This window comes from Nicotiana tomentosiformis, chromosome 2 (assembly GCF_000390325.3).
Source record: "Nicotiana tomentosiformis chromosome 2, ASM39032v3, whole genome shotgun sequence".
Classification (NCBI taxonomy): domain Eukaryota; kingdom Viridiplantae; phylum Streptophyta; class Magnoliopsida; order Solanales; family Solanaceae; genus Nicotiana; species Nicotiana tomentosiformis.
This window is the reverse complement of record NC_090813.1, coordinates 12,412,232-12,428,223: the sequence shown is the minus strand read 5'-3', so window position 1 is coordinate 12,428,223 and position 15,992 is coordinate 12,412,232. Positions and strand designations below refer to the sequence as shown.

Below are 15,992 nucleotides of genomic sequence, written 5' to 3'. Positions count from 1 at the left end.
TTTATTAGTTCTTGCTATATGTCATAAAGGAAATTGAAGGTCAGGGATTAACTATTGGTACTATTCCTTTCAAGTTGAATGTCTTTTATTTCTAAAAGAATTTTTTCCGTACCATCTGAACTGATACAATCAACATGTTCATGGAAGTATTGCGTGCCTTTTTTGTGGTGTCAGTTGTCACTTTAGAGTTCGAATAATGAGTATTGCATACAATTAATGTTAAATTTAGAGTTCAGACAAAATGAGCCAAAGCAAGAGAGATATACAATCTTTTTTTTGTTATGGGCTTTCCACTTCCGCTCCTAAAAGCTTTCATTATGTTAAGGGGATTCATGAGTTTATATACTAATTAAACATTAAATCTTTTTGGCCTACTTGCACAGTATAATTTTACGATGAAAAGCATTCAATTGAATGACACACACTCATCCTGACAAAGTAGACTAGTATTTTGTTGAAGGTTTTGGCATCACATTTAGAAATCTATTTGATTGCATTACTTAAATAAGGGTATATAACTAAATTGCCTTAACTTTGAGTAATAATGACTATAGATTTGCCTTGTTGGAGTAATTAGGGTGGAATTGAAAAAAAGTCCGTACCAGCTTGCCTGTCAAAACAACCATTCATGTTATACAGGAAGTGACGGGAGACTATAAATAGGGGAATGAAGGGACTAATAATTTTTGCAACAGAAATAAATGATGCATAGCAGTCTTAGAATATTAGAAAAGACAAGCAATTAATAAACAAGCCAAGAGAAGCCTTGAAAATTAATAGGCACCATTTTTTGGAGAATCACTTATTTATCTTGCTCGCTATATGAGTTCATTATCAACCGAGTGGGGGGGGGATTGAGCAATCACCGGCCACTCGTCCATTTACTCAATTTCAAGACGCAGTTTGAGCAGTATATGACCATCAATGGTAAACTTCAGCTAAAAGCTGAAAAAGCCTTCCAAGAGAAAATGAGATTGTATAGTTCCCAAATCACTCTCAAAATAGAGCAAAGTGACTGATCATGCTGTTGTCAAAATCCTGATAAAATAGAAGAAAAAAGAAAAGTTGTTCTTAATTTGCCATTATACAATTCTACAGATGATTTTTCTCAACATACATATATAACTGAAAAAATGGGTCCTTATAAGGTAGTCTAGTAACATGCATATATCAAATCCATATGCCGACTAATCCTTATAACCAAAGAATTATTCAGAGCAATGTATAAACTGTGAAAAACGTAGAGCTTAATGTCACACTTAGCTATCACAAAATTGCAGGCCTACTTTACTTTGGACAAAGAAGCAGTGCTGGTAGTTACGAGCACTGGATGATATAGTTGATACTAGAAAATGATAGTCATTTTAATGGATGTTCGAATTTGACATGGGAAGAAATTTCTGTATAAACATTGCATGGTATTTGCTTCTCAGACTGATGAAGAGCAGTAGTACTGTCAAATTCCAAACAAAAGAAAAGTACCTATTTTTCTCATCTAACATCACAATTAATCTTGACCTGAAGATGATTCCTCGGCTTTATAGTGGCAATATAAGCCCCACACTGCTCAACAAGATATAACAAAAGGAAAAGAATTAACAAACAAGCCAATAGAAGTGACCAAAAATAAAAAGATGCTGAGGTAAAAAAGAGAAAGAATAACTTACATTTATCAGAGCACCACTCGTTATAATCATTACATTACAGATATTCCTCGTCGATTTTTATGGTGGGAATTTGAGCAATATTTGGCCAGTAATCCTCCTCCTCAAATTCTAGACTTGGTTTGAGCAATGGGCAGTTGCGAATCCATAGTGCAGAGATGGAAGAGGGCATCCCTTTTACTGGAAGAGATTGGAGTTTAGGGCAATCATCGATGACCAGCTTAGAGAGGGAGGAGGGCAGCGCTGATTCTGGAAGAGGTTGGAGATTATTACCGCAACGACAGATAGGCAGCAGAGAGAGGAAGGAAGGCTTTCTTTTCACTTGAAGAGATTGGAGATTACGGCAATTCAAGATGGTCAGCTCAGATAGGGAGGAGGGCAGCGCTGATTCTGGAATAGATTTGAGTTGATCGCAGTGGTAAAGATATAGACGTTGAAGCGAGGTGAGGCGTCGAAAACCTTCGGTAGGTAGTGAATGGAGCTCGTCATGGTCATTTAATCTAAGCTCAGAAAGAGATGAGGGAAGCCCTTCTTCCAACAATGACTGAATTTGAGGTAAATTCACAGTAGATAGATATTCAAGAGAGGTGAGGCTTTTGAGAACTTGACTGCTTAATGTTTTCATATTGTCCATCCAAAGAGTTCGAATAGAGCAAGGCAACTCCCAATTTTCATCAGCAGGAATCTCTTCGTCACTACCATCATGGTCTATGCGTAACTCTCTGAGATAGGGGAATCTCTGTAAACTCCACTCCTTTCGCCCATTCACCAGTTTCTTGCAATAGAAGATCTCAAGGACTTCTAAACTGAAGGGCAATCCTCCTTCAGGAAAGGACTCTATTTCTGGACAACTAATCAGTTTCAGTTCCTTAAGAGATGGAAGGAGTTCCTGCATATGTTCTGGCAGCGACTTCAGCTTCTCGCAGTTGCTAATATTCAAAGTACGCAATGACATCGTTTGAGCCATCAAAAGTATTTCAAGATTCTCACAGTTAAAAATTATGAGATCTTCAGTCCCGTTGGGAATCAGAAACTTTGTAAGGCCGGGGCAACTAAATACACTCAAATAGCGTGCTTGTATGACCAACTCATTTATAGAATCACATCCTATCAGTTGCAATCTTTCCAGAAACATGTTACTTCCTATAGAAATTATATCACCAACTGATGACTCCAATTTCAATTTCCCACAATAATATATCTTTATTTCCTTCAAGGTATTTGGCATACTGCTAAAAGGCAAGGAGGTAAGAGACTGACAATTGTAAATATCTAATTCAACTATCTGTTTCATTTCCTGAAGTTGAGACAAAAACAGTTCAGCATCATCAAAAAGAACTCCAACCTTAGGAGAACCTATAACTTTAAACTTTTTTAGACTTGAAAGTTGGATAGGTGCCTCCAGATTGAGTTCAGGACAATTTAAAATTGTCAAACTTGTCAGAGAACAAAGATTTTCATGCAACCTTCCAATCAACTTGGGGCAATTTTTAATTGAAAGATTCTCAAGTATAGGAAACTCTCCAATCCCTAGTACATGCCACTGCTTCCACTCCAACATCTCTGCAAATTCAAGTCGCTCTAGAGAGTTAAAAGGCTTTTTGGAGGACGAATTACCATAGAATTCGTCAGTCACATCTGTTATTCGACACATCCCTCGAATTGCAAGGAATTTTAAAGAAGGAAGTTGTCCTAATGCTGGCAAGGAATAACAGTCCTCGCAGTTGCTTAGAGACAATTCCACCAGCTTAGAAAATGAATAATCAGCTAGCCAATTTGGAAAGTTTGTCCGTCTATATCCAGTGATCTTGAGTTCTTTAATATTTAGATTTGGATGTAGCTCATCAAGTATGTCTCTTTCATTTTCTGTTCTGTCCGCAATACTTACACTCCACTCCAATGATAACTTTTCAATATGTTCCTTTCCTCTCATGTTTGCCTTCAAAGCTTCCCTTCTATCCGCCACATTTTCCAACTGTCGAATTGATAGAGATCCATACAAGTTATGTAGTTCACCCAAATCTTCCATTCTCGAACCACTGCTACCACCAAGAAAAAATTCAACTCCCAATAACACACGGATGCTTTTCAACTTGCTCAGATGTTGCGGCTTCTTCAAGCAAGGAGTACCGCTAATATCAAGGTGGCGCAAATTGATCAATTTTGGCATTTGCATCGGTAACTCCACAAGATTTTGACAACATGACAAGAGAAGTGTCTCTAAGTTATAGAGTACACAAATTGAATCTGGTAACTGCTTTATCAATGTCCGAGAAAGGTCCAAAAATCTTAGGAGTTTTATTTTGATGAACAAGTCATTCGGCAACTCTTTGATGTCATAACCAGACAATGAGAGTGCCCTTAAGGATGTTAGTCTTGACAATATATTATGCAACACCCTCTTGCTTAAATGAAATGTCCCATAGAGCTTGATATTGATAGGAAGCAATGTCCTCAGCTGGTCCAATTTGTCGAGGGGTTTCAATTTCTCTAAGTCACCACCATATCCCATTGAATATGATAGGTGTCGACATCTTCCCAACATACCAGATCCTTTGTTATCTTCCAAATTGATGCAAAGTTTTGAAGATGTAACTTGCGCCAAATCATTGACAAGGTCATGCATTAAGAATTTCTCGGTGTTCCCTTGAGAAGACCTTGGGACCCTTTCAAACAATGATCTTGATCGCAACTCGAGAAAGTATTGGTTGCCTAAATCTTCAATTGTTTCATTATTTTGCAACCCCTGTACTAGACCATTAGCAATCCACAACTGAATGACTTGTTTTTTCCGAAATGGATAATCTTTCGGAAATATTGCACAGTAGGAAAAGCATTGCTTCAAATGCACAGGGAGATCATTGTAGCTCAACATCAATTCTGGTAATATGATTTTGTCTGGCAGTTCCCATATTTCACTTCTCAAAATGCGTCTCCACTCTTCAATCTTTGATTTGGACCGTAACAAACCAGCAAGTGTCTTTAGTGCTAAAGGCAAACCTTTGCACTTTTTTGCAATTTGTTTTCCTACCTCTTCAAGTTCTGGATGTTCCTTGGGATCTCTATTTTCAAATGCATGTCTTTTGAATAAAGGCCAAGAGAATTCGCTAGAAAGAATCTCCATGATAATTGGCTGACTAACCATCATCTCGGCAACACTCTCCTTACGTGTCGTCACAATGATCTTACTTCCAATTTCTCCTTGTGCAAAAGGAATTCTCAAGTCATCCCACTCGGTGTACTTGTCATTCCAAATATCATCTAAAACAATAAGAAACTTTTTTCCTTTTAAGCTTTCCTTCAATTTGATTTGAAGCTGATTAAGATTGTTATCAACCATTAAGTTGGATGAACCAATTTCTTGAAGTAATCCTTTTGTTATTCTAGAAGCATCATATGGTTCAGACACACAGAACCAAGCTTTCAAATCAAAATGGACTTTCACCTTCTCATTATTGTAAACAGCTTTAGCAAGTGTTGTCTTGCCAACCCCCGCCTTTCCAACAATAGGAATTACACTATACTTTTTTCCATCGGCGTCAACAGACAATAAACGGTCAACCAAAGTCTCTATTTCATTCTGCCTACCAAAGATATCAGATTCATCAACCAAAGATGTTGAAGGTACTCTAGTTTCTTGTTTAACAGAAACAAGATAGTCCTTTAGGCCAAGCCTACCAATTTGCTTTTCCAACTCCTCCAATGTTTCAATGGTGCCTTCCAACTTCTCCTTTATGTTAAGAAAAAATCCATCACTTACCTGCTGGTTGCTTGCTTCTGCATGATTTTGATGCTGACTTTCCACCTTAACTCTCAGAACTTCATAATTGATTTTTTCCATTAAGTTTTCTGCATTGTCCACAGCAGCCCGAAGTTCATTAAGCCACTGACTCACGTCTGGATTTGATGCCTGCTTATTCTCTGCATCACTTAGCACAGCCCGGAAACCACACAAAGTCCTCCTTAGCTTCTCTAAGAGATGAAAATCATGCTTTTGCCTCTGAAACATCTTGAGCAGCTCACCCTGAGGAGCAAGCCTTTCAAAGAGAACATTCAAAGCTGAAGATAGAAATGCACCTCCAACTGCTAAGCCAATCTCCATTTCTGAAAGCTGCAAAGCCAAACAGGCAACCACAAAATAATCAAGAATTTGGAGAAGATTAATGTTTCTATCTTAAAATAGTCTTAGTTTTACCTGTTCAATGCTAAAAGTAATATGAACAAGAATGCTCAGAGTATATGCTAGCTGAGTCCGTGCTTTAGCAAAAGTAACTAAAAGTAATTGTGCTCTTTCTTTCTTTTAAAAAAGCAAGACTTCATAATGAATTAACTATTCATGGAATAATTGAATAACAGCAAGCACCTCCACTTCTAGTCAGAAGTTATGAGTTCGTCGTCCAAGAGCAAGGTGGAGAGTTTTTGGAGGGAGGGAGCCGAGGGTCTATCGGAAACATCCTCTCTACCCCAGGATAGGGGTAAGGTCTGCGTACACACTACCCTCCCCATACCCTGGGATTATACTGGGTTGTTATTGTTGTATTGTTGTTATTGTTGTATTCATTGAATAATTGAGGCAAGAGAGGACAGGCTAATTGGGAGTGTAGAAAGGGACATGGTATTGGTGGGGCACTGAAATGATATAAATTGCTGTGGTGTGCCTTTTGCTCATATCATGAAAAATGTAAAAGAAATTGTGGAAATAATTAATGGTGCTCTAACTACTAATAGTGTAGTCACTATCTTTAAAAACAAATTATCAAATCGTATGTTATAACTAAGTGTTATTAGTGACAGAATTTCAGAATAATTTGACAAAATCAATTGAAAAAGACAGCTAAATCTTGGAATTCCTTAATATCATGTTTTAGAAAGTACTAGAGCTTGAGAACAGAAGAAGCACATTAGCAGTTCTAGTATGAACCTTTTTGCAGATAAGAGATTAAATAATCTTAGGTGTATTAAACAAATATTACTTTATCTTGAAATAATCTTTACGTAAAACATTATTTTACGTATTAATTTTTAGATAATATAAAGAAATATGGTATATTATTAATTGTGTGTTATAGGCATAATTTACGCTGCGTGGACGCTACAAAAAATTATTTTACTCACGTTGAATCCTCCAAAAATTAATCCAGTATTTGGTTTACTAATGTGATTATCGGTTAATGTGACTTATAAAAAGGACAAGGAGTAAGATTTATCATCTTGTTAAACTTTCAAGTATAATAAAGTTTTTATTTAAGAAAAGATTCAGTTCCTGATACATGTTTTTGGATTAAGCTCACCTTTCTCTATATAACTTAAATCCTATAATTATTTTACCCTCTATTAATTGATTGTTCTTACGTATTTTCCTAATCAGAAAAACGTACATCAATGAAAATAAAGAGACATTTTAGGTTAAATATTTTATGCCTCCTTACTTAAAGACTAAAAAACGAAAAGAAGAAACCAATGACATGAGAAACGGCTATATGGAACTGTATGATGATTTAGTTGTGGAGATCATCTCACACTTGCCTTTGAAGCTTGCAGTTCAATGTAAAGTTCTAAGCAAGAATTTTAATACTAGGATTTCTGATCCTAAGTTTTCTCAAACGTAGTTGTTCCGACATCAAAAGATCTGATCTACACTACTCCTCTATTCAACACACAAATAGAGGAGTGTATAATTTGGGATACTGGCTGAAGAAGAAGGGTATAATTTTCATGTATTTTCATCGGAGGGATCAGGCGGTGTGTGGCATGAATTCCAATAGAGAATAAAGTTAGGCAATACTTTCAGCTATTTGGTCGCTAGTAGTAGATCTGTTTACGTGCATGTATTCCTTGCATTGGCTCAGATGTGACAATTGTGTTCTTGCCTTTGATACAAAAAGAAAAGAGGCTATAATTCTTAACGTCCCTGAGTACTTCATCAATCATATTGATAGCCACATGTACGCTAAATGGTTAGGGGCGGCACAAGGTTTCAAAAATCCATATTCATTGCTGTTTATGATTACATAATTAGCAACAATTGGAGAGTTTCGCACAGTGTGGCCAACTTCAATATTACGGTTTTGTACGGGTATAGTTATGGTTTTCCGGTCTGGATCGACAGCAAACTAGTGTTTTTTTCTTGTACAACATACCTTGGAACAACATGATGACCTGTAATAGTATGATCCTAAGATAAATGGGTATAGAATTGTTGCAGTTTTGGACAAAGTGTATACAGTCGAAATCGAGCTCGCTTACGACACGGTAGCTTAGGCTCGGAACATGACAGCCAAGGGCTGGAAATCGACCTCGAGTCCCACCAAGTCTGAATCCGGGGTCAGAACACCTGCCTTCGAGAACATTGAGTTTGAGACCCCGGAGTCGATCCTAGTCCCGAACGAGCTCGAAGTAACATTGTTAGCATAACCAACAGAAGACCGAAATATCCGTCACCGGTCGGATATTGTGGCGGGAATCTCGGCGCGTATCAGTAAGGAACCGACAATCAGCTAATCGAGAGATTTTTACCTTTTATAGAATTGTACCTAAAGTAGGACTCCTCTACTATATAAAGGGGGGAGGTATAAAGGAGGGGGTCTGATAATTCATAGAGGACATTGTAACACGCATTCTAAAACAATACATTATTATTCTCTTTAAGTGATTATCATTTTCTTTAAGCTCTCATTTCTTCTGTCTTGATATCGATCGAAGTACCTGGCTCGAGGGTGATTAATTCTCCAAGGCTATGACCGTTCAATTCGTGTGGTTTGCATTTACTTTTCTATTATTTATTTTAATTGCAATCTAATTTATCGTTTTGTATCAAGTTAGATCACGTATCCTTAAAACCACTTACAAATTCAATTGTTATCCGATTTTGAGGGTAAACAGTTTGGCACCCACCGTGGGGCTAAGGATAATAGTGGTTATTTAATACAAATCTCTATAACACACACTGCTTTACACTTGTTCTTTGAAGTGTCCCTAATTTCAGGTTAAAACACAAAATGTCAAACTCTCAATCAGCACAATATATGTTGACAACAAGTCTGGTCATCCCGGTGAAAATAACAATATAGCACCCGGTGACAAGGTACCGCCCGTTAATCCCATCGGAATTCCGATCGCATACCTAATTGATGCTAATTCACATATGGCTATCGACACCTACCGATCCCGAGAATAGTGTCCGTGGTGGAGCTCGATTAGCGGCTCAAAATACACAAAATGTTGGTGGAGACGGGATCGGTTTAAGGGTGATCTTCGAAATGTTGCAGGCCCAACAGGCGGTGATAGCTTAGTTACAGAACCAGAGCCGCGCACCGAGCAGAGTTGAGCCCGATCTACCACGGGTGGTCACCTGTAGGGATGAACCGGTCGTAGAGAGGTCGAATGAAAACGAATTGGGGACTAACCCTGAGATCATAAAAATGCTCGAGGAACTGACAAAACGAGTAGAATCAGGGGAGAAGAAAATCGAAGCTAATAACAAAAAGGTGAAAACCTACAATTCCAGGGTAGACAAAATCTCAGGAGCGCCGCCAATATTGAAAGGCATGGATTCCAAGAAGTTTGTGCAAAAACCTTTCCCTCCGAGCGCGGCGAAGCCGACCTAAGAAATTCCGCATGCCTGAGATACCTAAGTATAACGGAACGACCGACCCAAATGAGCATGTAACCTCTTATACATGTGCCATCAAAGGGAACGATTTGGAGGATGATGAGATCGAGTCTGTCCTGCTGAAGAAGTTCGGAGAGAACCTGTCAAAGGGAGCTCTGATATGGTATCACAACTTACCTCCTACTTATATTGACTCATTTGCTATGCTTGCAGATTCTTTTGTAAAAGCATACGCCGGGGCCATTAAGGCCGAGACCAGGAAGTCAGACCTTTTCAAAGTAAAACAGAAGGATAACAAGATGCTCAAAGATTTCGTATCCCGGTTTCAAATGGAACGGATGGACCTGCCACTGGTCACTGATGATTGGGTCGTTCAGTCTTTCACCCAAGGACTCAATATTCAAAGATCGGTGGCTTCACAGCAGTTGAAACAAAACCTAATAGAATATACGGATGTTACTTGGGCCGACGTGCATAACCGGTTTCAATAAAAAATCAGGGTCAAAGATGATCAGTTTAGGGCCCCTTTCGGGTCCGTGTATCCAGTCAGAGCCATCGACATAGTCAAGAGAGACATCGATCGTGAGCCGAGACCAAACAGGTATCAGTATTAACCGTATAATGGAGACCAAAGAAGCAGCGGGTCTAGGTGAAACTCTATGAGGAATGAAAGGGGAAGTGATCGAGGTCAGAGCAACCGGGGACTCATGAGCAAAAACAACTTCAACTGGCCCGTCGGGCTTAAAGAAGCACCGAGGTTATCGGAATACAACTTTAACGTCGATGCTGTCACCATGTGTCAGCCATTGGACGCATCAAGGACACCAAATGACCTCGGCCTCTACAATCCGATCCGTCCCAAAGGGATCCTAACAAGGTGTGTAAATATCATGGCACACACGGCCACAGAGCGGAGGATTGCCCACAATTGAGAGAGGAAGTAGCCCGATTATTCAACAACGGGCATCTGCGAGAATTCCTGAGCGACCGAGCCAAGAACCATTTCAGGAATAGGGATTCTAACAAGCAGGTCGAACAAGAAGAACCTCAACACTTCATTAACATGCTCATCGGTGGGGTCGATGTCCCTCAGAGGCCGATGATGAAGCACCAAAGTATCCATCATGAGGGAAAAACAGACTCGGAATTAAAAGCTAGAAGAGACCTTGTCTTTCAATGATGAGGATGCAGAATGGATCGTGAAACCCTATAATGATGCACTGGTAATATATGTACTCGTAAATAAAATTCGAGTTAAGCGTGTGTTATTTGATCCAGGTAGCTCGGCCAACATCATCTGATCGAGGGTCGTGGAGCAGCTCGGTATACAAGAGCAAATTGTGCCTGCAGTCCTAGTTCTAAACGGATTAAACATGATATGTGAAACCCCTAAGGGTGAGATAACATTACCGGTGAACACCGCCGGAACCATCCAGGAAGCTAAGTTTTATGTGATCGAAGAAGACATGAGGTACAACGCTTTGTTTGGGAGGCCGTGGATTCACAACATGAGAGCAGTGCCCTCGATACTGCACCAGGTGCTGAAATTCCCAACACCTGGCGAAGTCAAAATAGTCTATGGGGAACAACCGGCCGCCAAGGAAATATTCGCGGTTGATGAAGTGATACCGGCATACTCAATCTCAACTGAGATATATCTGAACCAGATGGTAAAAAACGGGGCCAAATAGCAATCACTAATACCAGCCTCGGCAGAATCAGAGGAACAAGGGGTAGACGAGGATGATGATTACGGGGTCCCCAAATCTTTTATAGCCCTTGATGATTCCAATTCCACTAAATCAACAGTTGAGGAGCTGAAACAAGTCGTATTGAGTGAACACTTGCCCGATCGAAAGGTATACCTGGGCACGGGGTTAAGCCCCGAGCTCAGGAAAAAACTCATTCAATTTCTTATAACTAATAAAGATTCACTTGGTCCCACCTTGACATGACAGGGATCCCATCGGAGATAACCACTCACAAGCTAAGCCTGGATCCGAAGCTCCATCCAGTCAAGCAGAAGAGGAGACCCCAGTCCGAGGTCAAACATGCTTTTATCAAGGACGAGGTATCTAAACTCCTTAAAATAGGATTCATTCGGGAGGTTAAATACCCGGATTGGTTAGCGAACGTAGTGGTAGTCCCTAAAAAAGGGAATAAATTAAGAATGTGTGTAGACTATAAGGATTTGAATAAGGCATGTCCCAAAGACTCCTTCCCTTTGCCTAACATGGATCGTATGATCGATGCCACGGCCGACCATGATATCCTCAGTTTTCTCGATGGCTACTCCGGGTACAACCAAATATGGATGGACCCGGGTGATCAGGAAAAAACCTCATTCATCACTAAATACGACACATACTGCTATAACGTGATGCCGTTCAGATTAAAAAAAATGCCGGTGCTACTTACCAACGCCTAGTAAACCGGATGTTCAAGGAAAAAAAAGGAAAATCAATGGAAGTTTACATTGATGATACGTTGGTTAAGTCCCTGCGAGCAGAGGACCATTTAAAACATTTGCAAGAAACCTTTAGCATATTGAAGCAATACAATATGAAGCTAAACCCGAAGAAATATGCGTTTGGAGTTGGGTCAGGTAAATTCGTCGAATTCATGGTATCCAACCGGAATATCGAGATCAACCCCGGCAAAATCAAAGCCATCGAAGATATCACGATTGTGGACAATGTGAAGGTTGTGAAAAGATTAATCGGGCGCATATCCGCCCTAGGGCGATTCATCTCGAGGTCGTCCGACAAGAGCCACCGGTTCTTCATACTATTGAAGAAGAAGAAGAAGAATAACTTCTCATGGACCCCAAAATGCCGACGGGCTTTGGAGGAACTCAAGCGGTATCTATTAAGCCCACCACTACTTCACACGCCGAAGACAGACGAACAACTATACTTATACTTGTCAGTATCGGAGATAGCGGTAAGTTGAGTCCTGGTCTGGGAAGAACAAGGTATGCAATTTCCAATTTACTATGTTAGCAGGACCCTAGGTGAAGCCGAAACTAGGTGCCCTTACCTAGAAAAGCTGGCGCTCGCTTTACTAAGCGCCTCTAGAAAGCTAAAACCATATTTCCAGTGTCACCCCATATGTGTCGTGACCACTTACCTGTTAAGGAATGTTCTGTATAAGCCCGAGCTCTCGAGCCGGTTGGCCCAATGGGCCATGGAAATCAGTGGGTACGATATTGAATATTGACCCCGAACTGCCATTAAGTCTCAAATTTTGGCAGACTTTGTGGCCGACTTTACGCCAACCTTAATACCCGAGGTCGAAAGAGAGCTATTAATCAACTTAGGAACCTCCTCGGGGATCTGGACCCTTTTTATGGACAGCGCCTCGGACGCCAAAGGGTCCGGACTTGGCATCATATTGAATCCACCAACAGGCAATGTAGTTAGACAATCTATTAGAACTGTGAAATTGACTAACAACGAGACCGAATATGAGGCCATGATTGTAGGTCTCGAACTAGCCAAAAGCTTGGGGGCAGAGGTGATCGAAGCCAAGTGTGACTCCCTCCTCGTGGTGAAGCAAGTCAATGTGACGTTCGAGGTCAGAGAAGAACAGATGCAAATGTACCTAGATAGGTTGTAGGTAATGTTACATCGGTTCAAAGAATGAACTTTGCAACATGTACCTCGGGATCAAAACAGTGAGGCCGATACCCTTGCTAACTTAGGATCATCGGTTGAGGACAACGAGTTCAACTCGGGGGCAGTCGTTCAACTTATGAGATAGGTAGTAGAAGAGGGCCATGACGAGATTAACTCAACGAGCCTAACTTGGGACTGGAGATACAAATATATAGAATATCTGAAGACTGGAAAACTGCCCTTGGATCCGAAAGAATCAAGGACCCTGCGTACAAAGGTTGCCCGACTTATCCTTTCTGAAGATGGAACCTTGTTTAAAAGAACATTCGATGGCCCACTCGCAATATGTCTAGGTCCAGGGGATATCGAGTAAGTTTTGAGGGAAATCCACGAAGGTACCTGTGGAAATCATTCAGGCACCGAATCATTGGTTCAAAAAGTAATCAGAGCCGGCTATTACTGGATCAATATTGAAAGGGACGCGAAAGAGTTCGTACTAATATGTGATGAATATCAAAGACATGCTCCGATGATTCATCAGCCCAGAGAGCTGCTGCCTTCGGTTTTGTCACCATGGCTGTTCATGAAGTGGGGGATGGATATTGTTGGCCCCCTTCTATGGGCACCCGGTAAGGCTTAATTTATATTGATTATGATTGACTATTTTTCTAAGTGGGTGAAAGCCCAGGCATACGAAAAGGTCAGGGAGAAGGAAGTCATCGATTTCATTTGGGATCATATCATATGCCGCTTCAGAATGCCGACCGAGATCGTGTGCGACAATGGGAAACAATTCATCGGCAGCAAAGTAAGTAAGTTTTTCGAAGATCATAAGATCAAAAGGATCCTATCAACACCCTACCACCTTAGTGGGAACAGACAAGCAGAATCGACCAACAAAGCCATACTCCAAAACCTCAAAAAGAGGTTAGCTGACGCCAAGGAAAAATGGAAGGAAATCCTACCCGAAGTCTTATGGGCATACCGAACGACCTCGAAATCCAGTACCGGGGCCACCCCATTCTCACTGGTCTACGGTGCCGAAGCTCTAATACTGGTCGAAGTTGGAGAACCAAGTCTCAGGTTCCGATATGCAACCAAGGAATCGAACGACGAAGCTATGAACACGAGCCTAGATCTATTGGATAAAAGGCGTGAAGAAGCCCTTGTCCGGTTGGCCGCCCAAAAGCAGCGGATCGAGAGATATTACAATCGAAGGGCCAACCTTCGACATTTCAATGTCGGGGACTTGGTACTGAGTAAGGTTACACTAAACACCTAAAATTCGAATGAAGGGAAGTTGGGGCCGAACTAGGAAGGCCCTTATCAAATTATCAAGATCACCGGTAAATGATCGTACAAACTCGGAAAAATGAACGGTGAGCAACTACCGAACAACTGGAATGTAGCTCACTTGAAGCGATACTACTGCTAAGGTACGACCCTATTCATTTCCTTTTATTTATTTGCATTATGAACTAACACCTGCAGGCGATCATCAAAGAACGATACAATCTTTAGGTCTGAAAGCACGCATTGCACTCTTTTTTCATTCAACCGGTTTTGTCCCAAATGGGTTTTCCAACAAGGTTTTTAATGAGGCAACAATAGATCGTGCTAACTTAGAATTGAAGGCCGGTTACAAACCGGTATCGAAGATCACAACAACAGTATTCGAGGCCTTTCTTTGATCAGCCCGGAACACTGGGGGCATTACCCTCGGATAACGACCTTAGCAAGGAAAGAAAATTTATGATTGAATGGTCTCGGCTCGATTGATAGGATTTACTGTAAGGTCCAAACGGTCAAATGAACCATACCCGCATAGACTGCTCGAGCCCTGGAATAAAACTTGTACACATGTGTGACTATTACGTACAAGAATAAAACGAAGTTTCTACCTTGCGGAAAGACATCTTGTCCCTTAAACATTTCTCTTCTTTCTTAAAAGAATTTCCTACATTCGGTCCCCTAAAGGCATCGAGCCCAAGAGCCGCCTTATCCGATTTCAACGAAAACTCTCAATAGGGGACTGCCATCATAAAAAAACTCGGACAGCTCGGGCTATCGAAAGCCCTGCGGGCACAAGACCTATTAGGCAATGCCCGAACCTTAAAGGCTACAACCATCCCCATTCGAGGCAATGACCGGATAACTCGGGGGTAATGAGCCAACTGGGCAACACCCAAACTAAAAAGGCTACGGCCATATTAAAATGGCTCGGAGATGTCCGAGACCCGTAACGAAAAACAAGGCCTTCAAAATTTCATAACGAAAAAAAAAGTTTCTGGTCATACCGAACCCCCACGATGCCTTAAACAGAATAATATTGAAGGCAAGGCCTATTCAAACCTCCAAACATGACCTAAACTATTTTATGCTAAGTCATTTTGATCTTTGCAAACACAAAGAATAAAAAGCAAAGGAAAACAAAATTCTTAAACTGTCGAATGGAAAAACAAACCTTGTATATTATATTCAGTCTTAACAAAAGCCAAATGGCCTTAACAAAAAGTGCACAAGTACAAAGAAAAAAAAATATCTACAAAGGCGTCTAAATAGCATGGTCTTCTTCGCCCTTGGTTCCATCGGAACCCTCGGAGTCTTCTTCTTCTTCCTCGGGCTAAGACAATTTCTTGGCCTCGTCCTCGAGTCCCTTAGCGATCTCGATCTCTACAGATAGATCAAAACCTCGAGCATGAACCTCCTCGAGGGCCTCTCTTCGTGACTGTTGCTTTTTGTATTCAAAAATGTATTTCAAGCGGTCCTGGGCCGCCTAGGTATCGGCCTTATATTGGGACACCATCTTGTCGGCGTCGGATTTAGTCACCGCGGCCGCTGACTTGGCCGTTTCAAGTTCCTTGGCCATAATATTTTGATCAGAGGCAGACAGACTTAGTGAAGACTGAAGCTCTTCAATATTTTTGGCCTGCACCTCAGCCTTTTCCTTTGTTGCTCGAAGATGGACCTCAGCCTAAGTCAGTTTTGCCCGAGCAACCTCTTTTTACGAGGCCAGACAATCCATCCTGCCCCTCCATTTGTCGGTCTCGGCCTTGACAACATCCATCTCAGCTCGCAATTGACCGATCTGATTGATTT

The 15,992-nt window shown here is 40.9% G+C and overlaps 1 protein-coding gene across 3 annotated transcripts; it reads right to left on the bottom strand.

Moving 5' to 3' along the window:
• Positions 1 to 584: 584 nt before the first annotated feature.
• LOC104099520 (putative disease resistance RPP13-like protein 1) lies at positions 585 to 6,233 on the bottom strand. Of its 3 annotated transcripts, XR_011413673.1 has the most exons (5): positions 5,860 to 6,233; positions 1,995 to 5,775; positions 1,668 to 1,922; positions 1,483 to 1,563; positions 585 to 1,038 (listed from the first exon to the last, which is right to left on the bottom strand). XR_011413673.1 is itself a non-coding variant. In XM_070194977.1 (3 exons), exon 2 carries the CDS (start codon positions 5,764 to 5,766, stop codon positions 1,702 to 1,704), a length of 4,065 nt encoding a protein of 1,354 aa, XP_070051078.1. In that variant the 5' UTR covers positions 5,767 to 5,775; positions 5,860 to 6,221; the 3' UTR covers positions 1,048 to 1,563; positions 1,668 to 1,701. The 3 variants fall into 3 exon arrangements, 1 of the variants encoding a protein (XP_070051078.1); XR_011413672.1 differs by having other exon boundaries at positions 1,668 to 5,775; positions 5,860 to 6,221; XM_070194977.1 differs by lacking the exon at positions 585 to 1,038 and having other exon boundaries at positions 1,048 to 1,563; positions 1,668 to 5,775; positions 5,860 to 6,221.
• Between the last annotated feature and the right edge of the window lie 9,759 nt (positions 6,234 to 15,992).

Coding starts and splice junctions, on each gene's coding strand:
- LOC104099520 (XM_070194977.1), bottom strand. CDS start 5,766: ATGGAGATTGGCTTAGCAGTTGGAGGTGCATTTCTATCTTCAGCTTTG.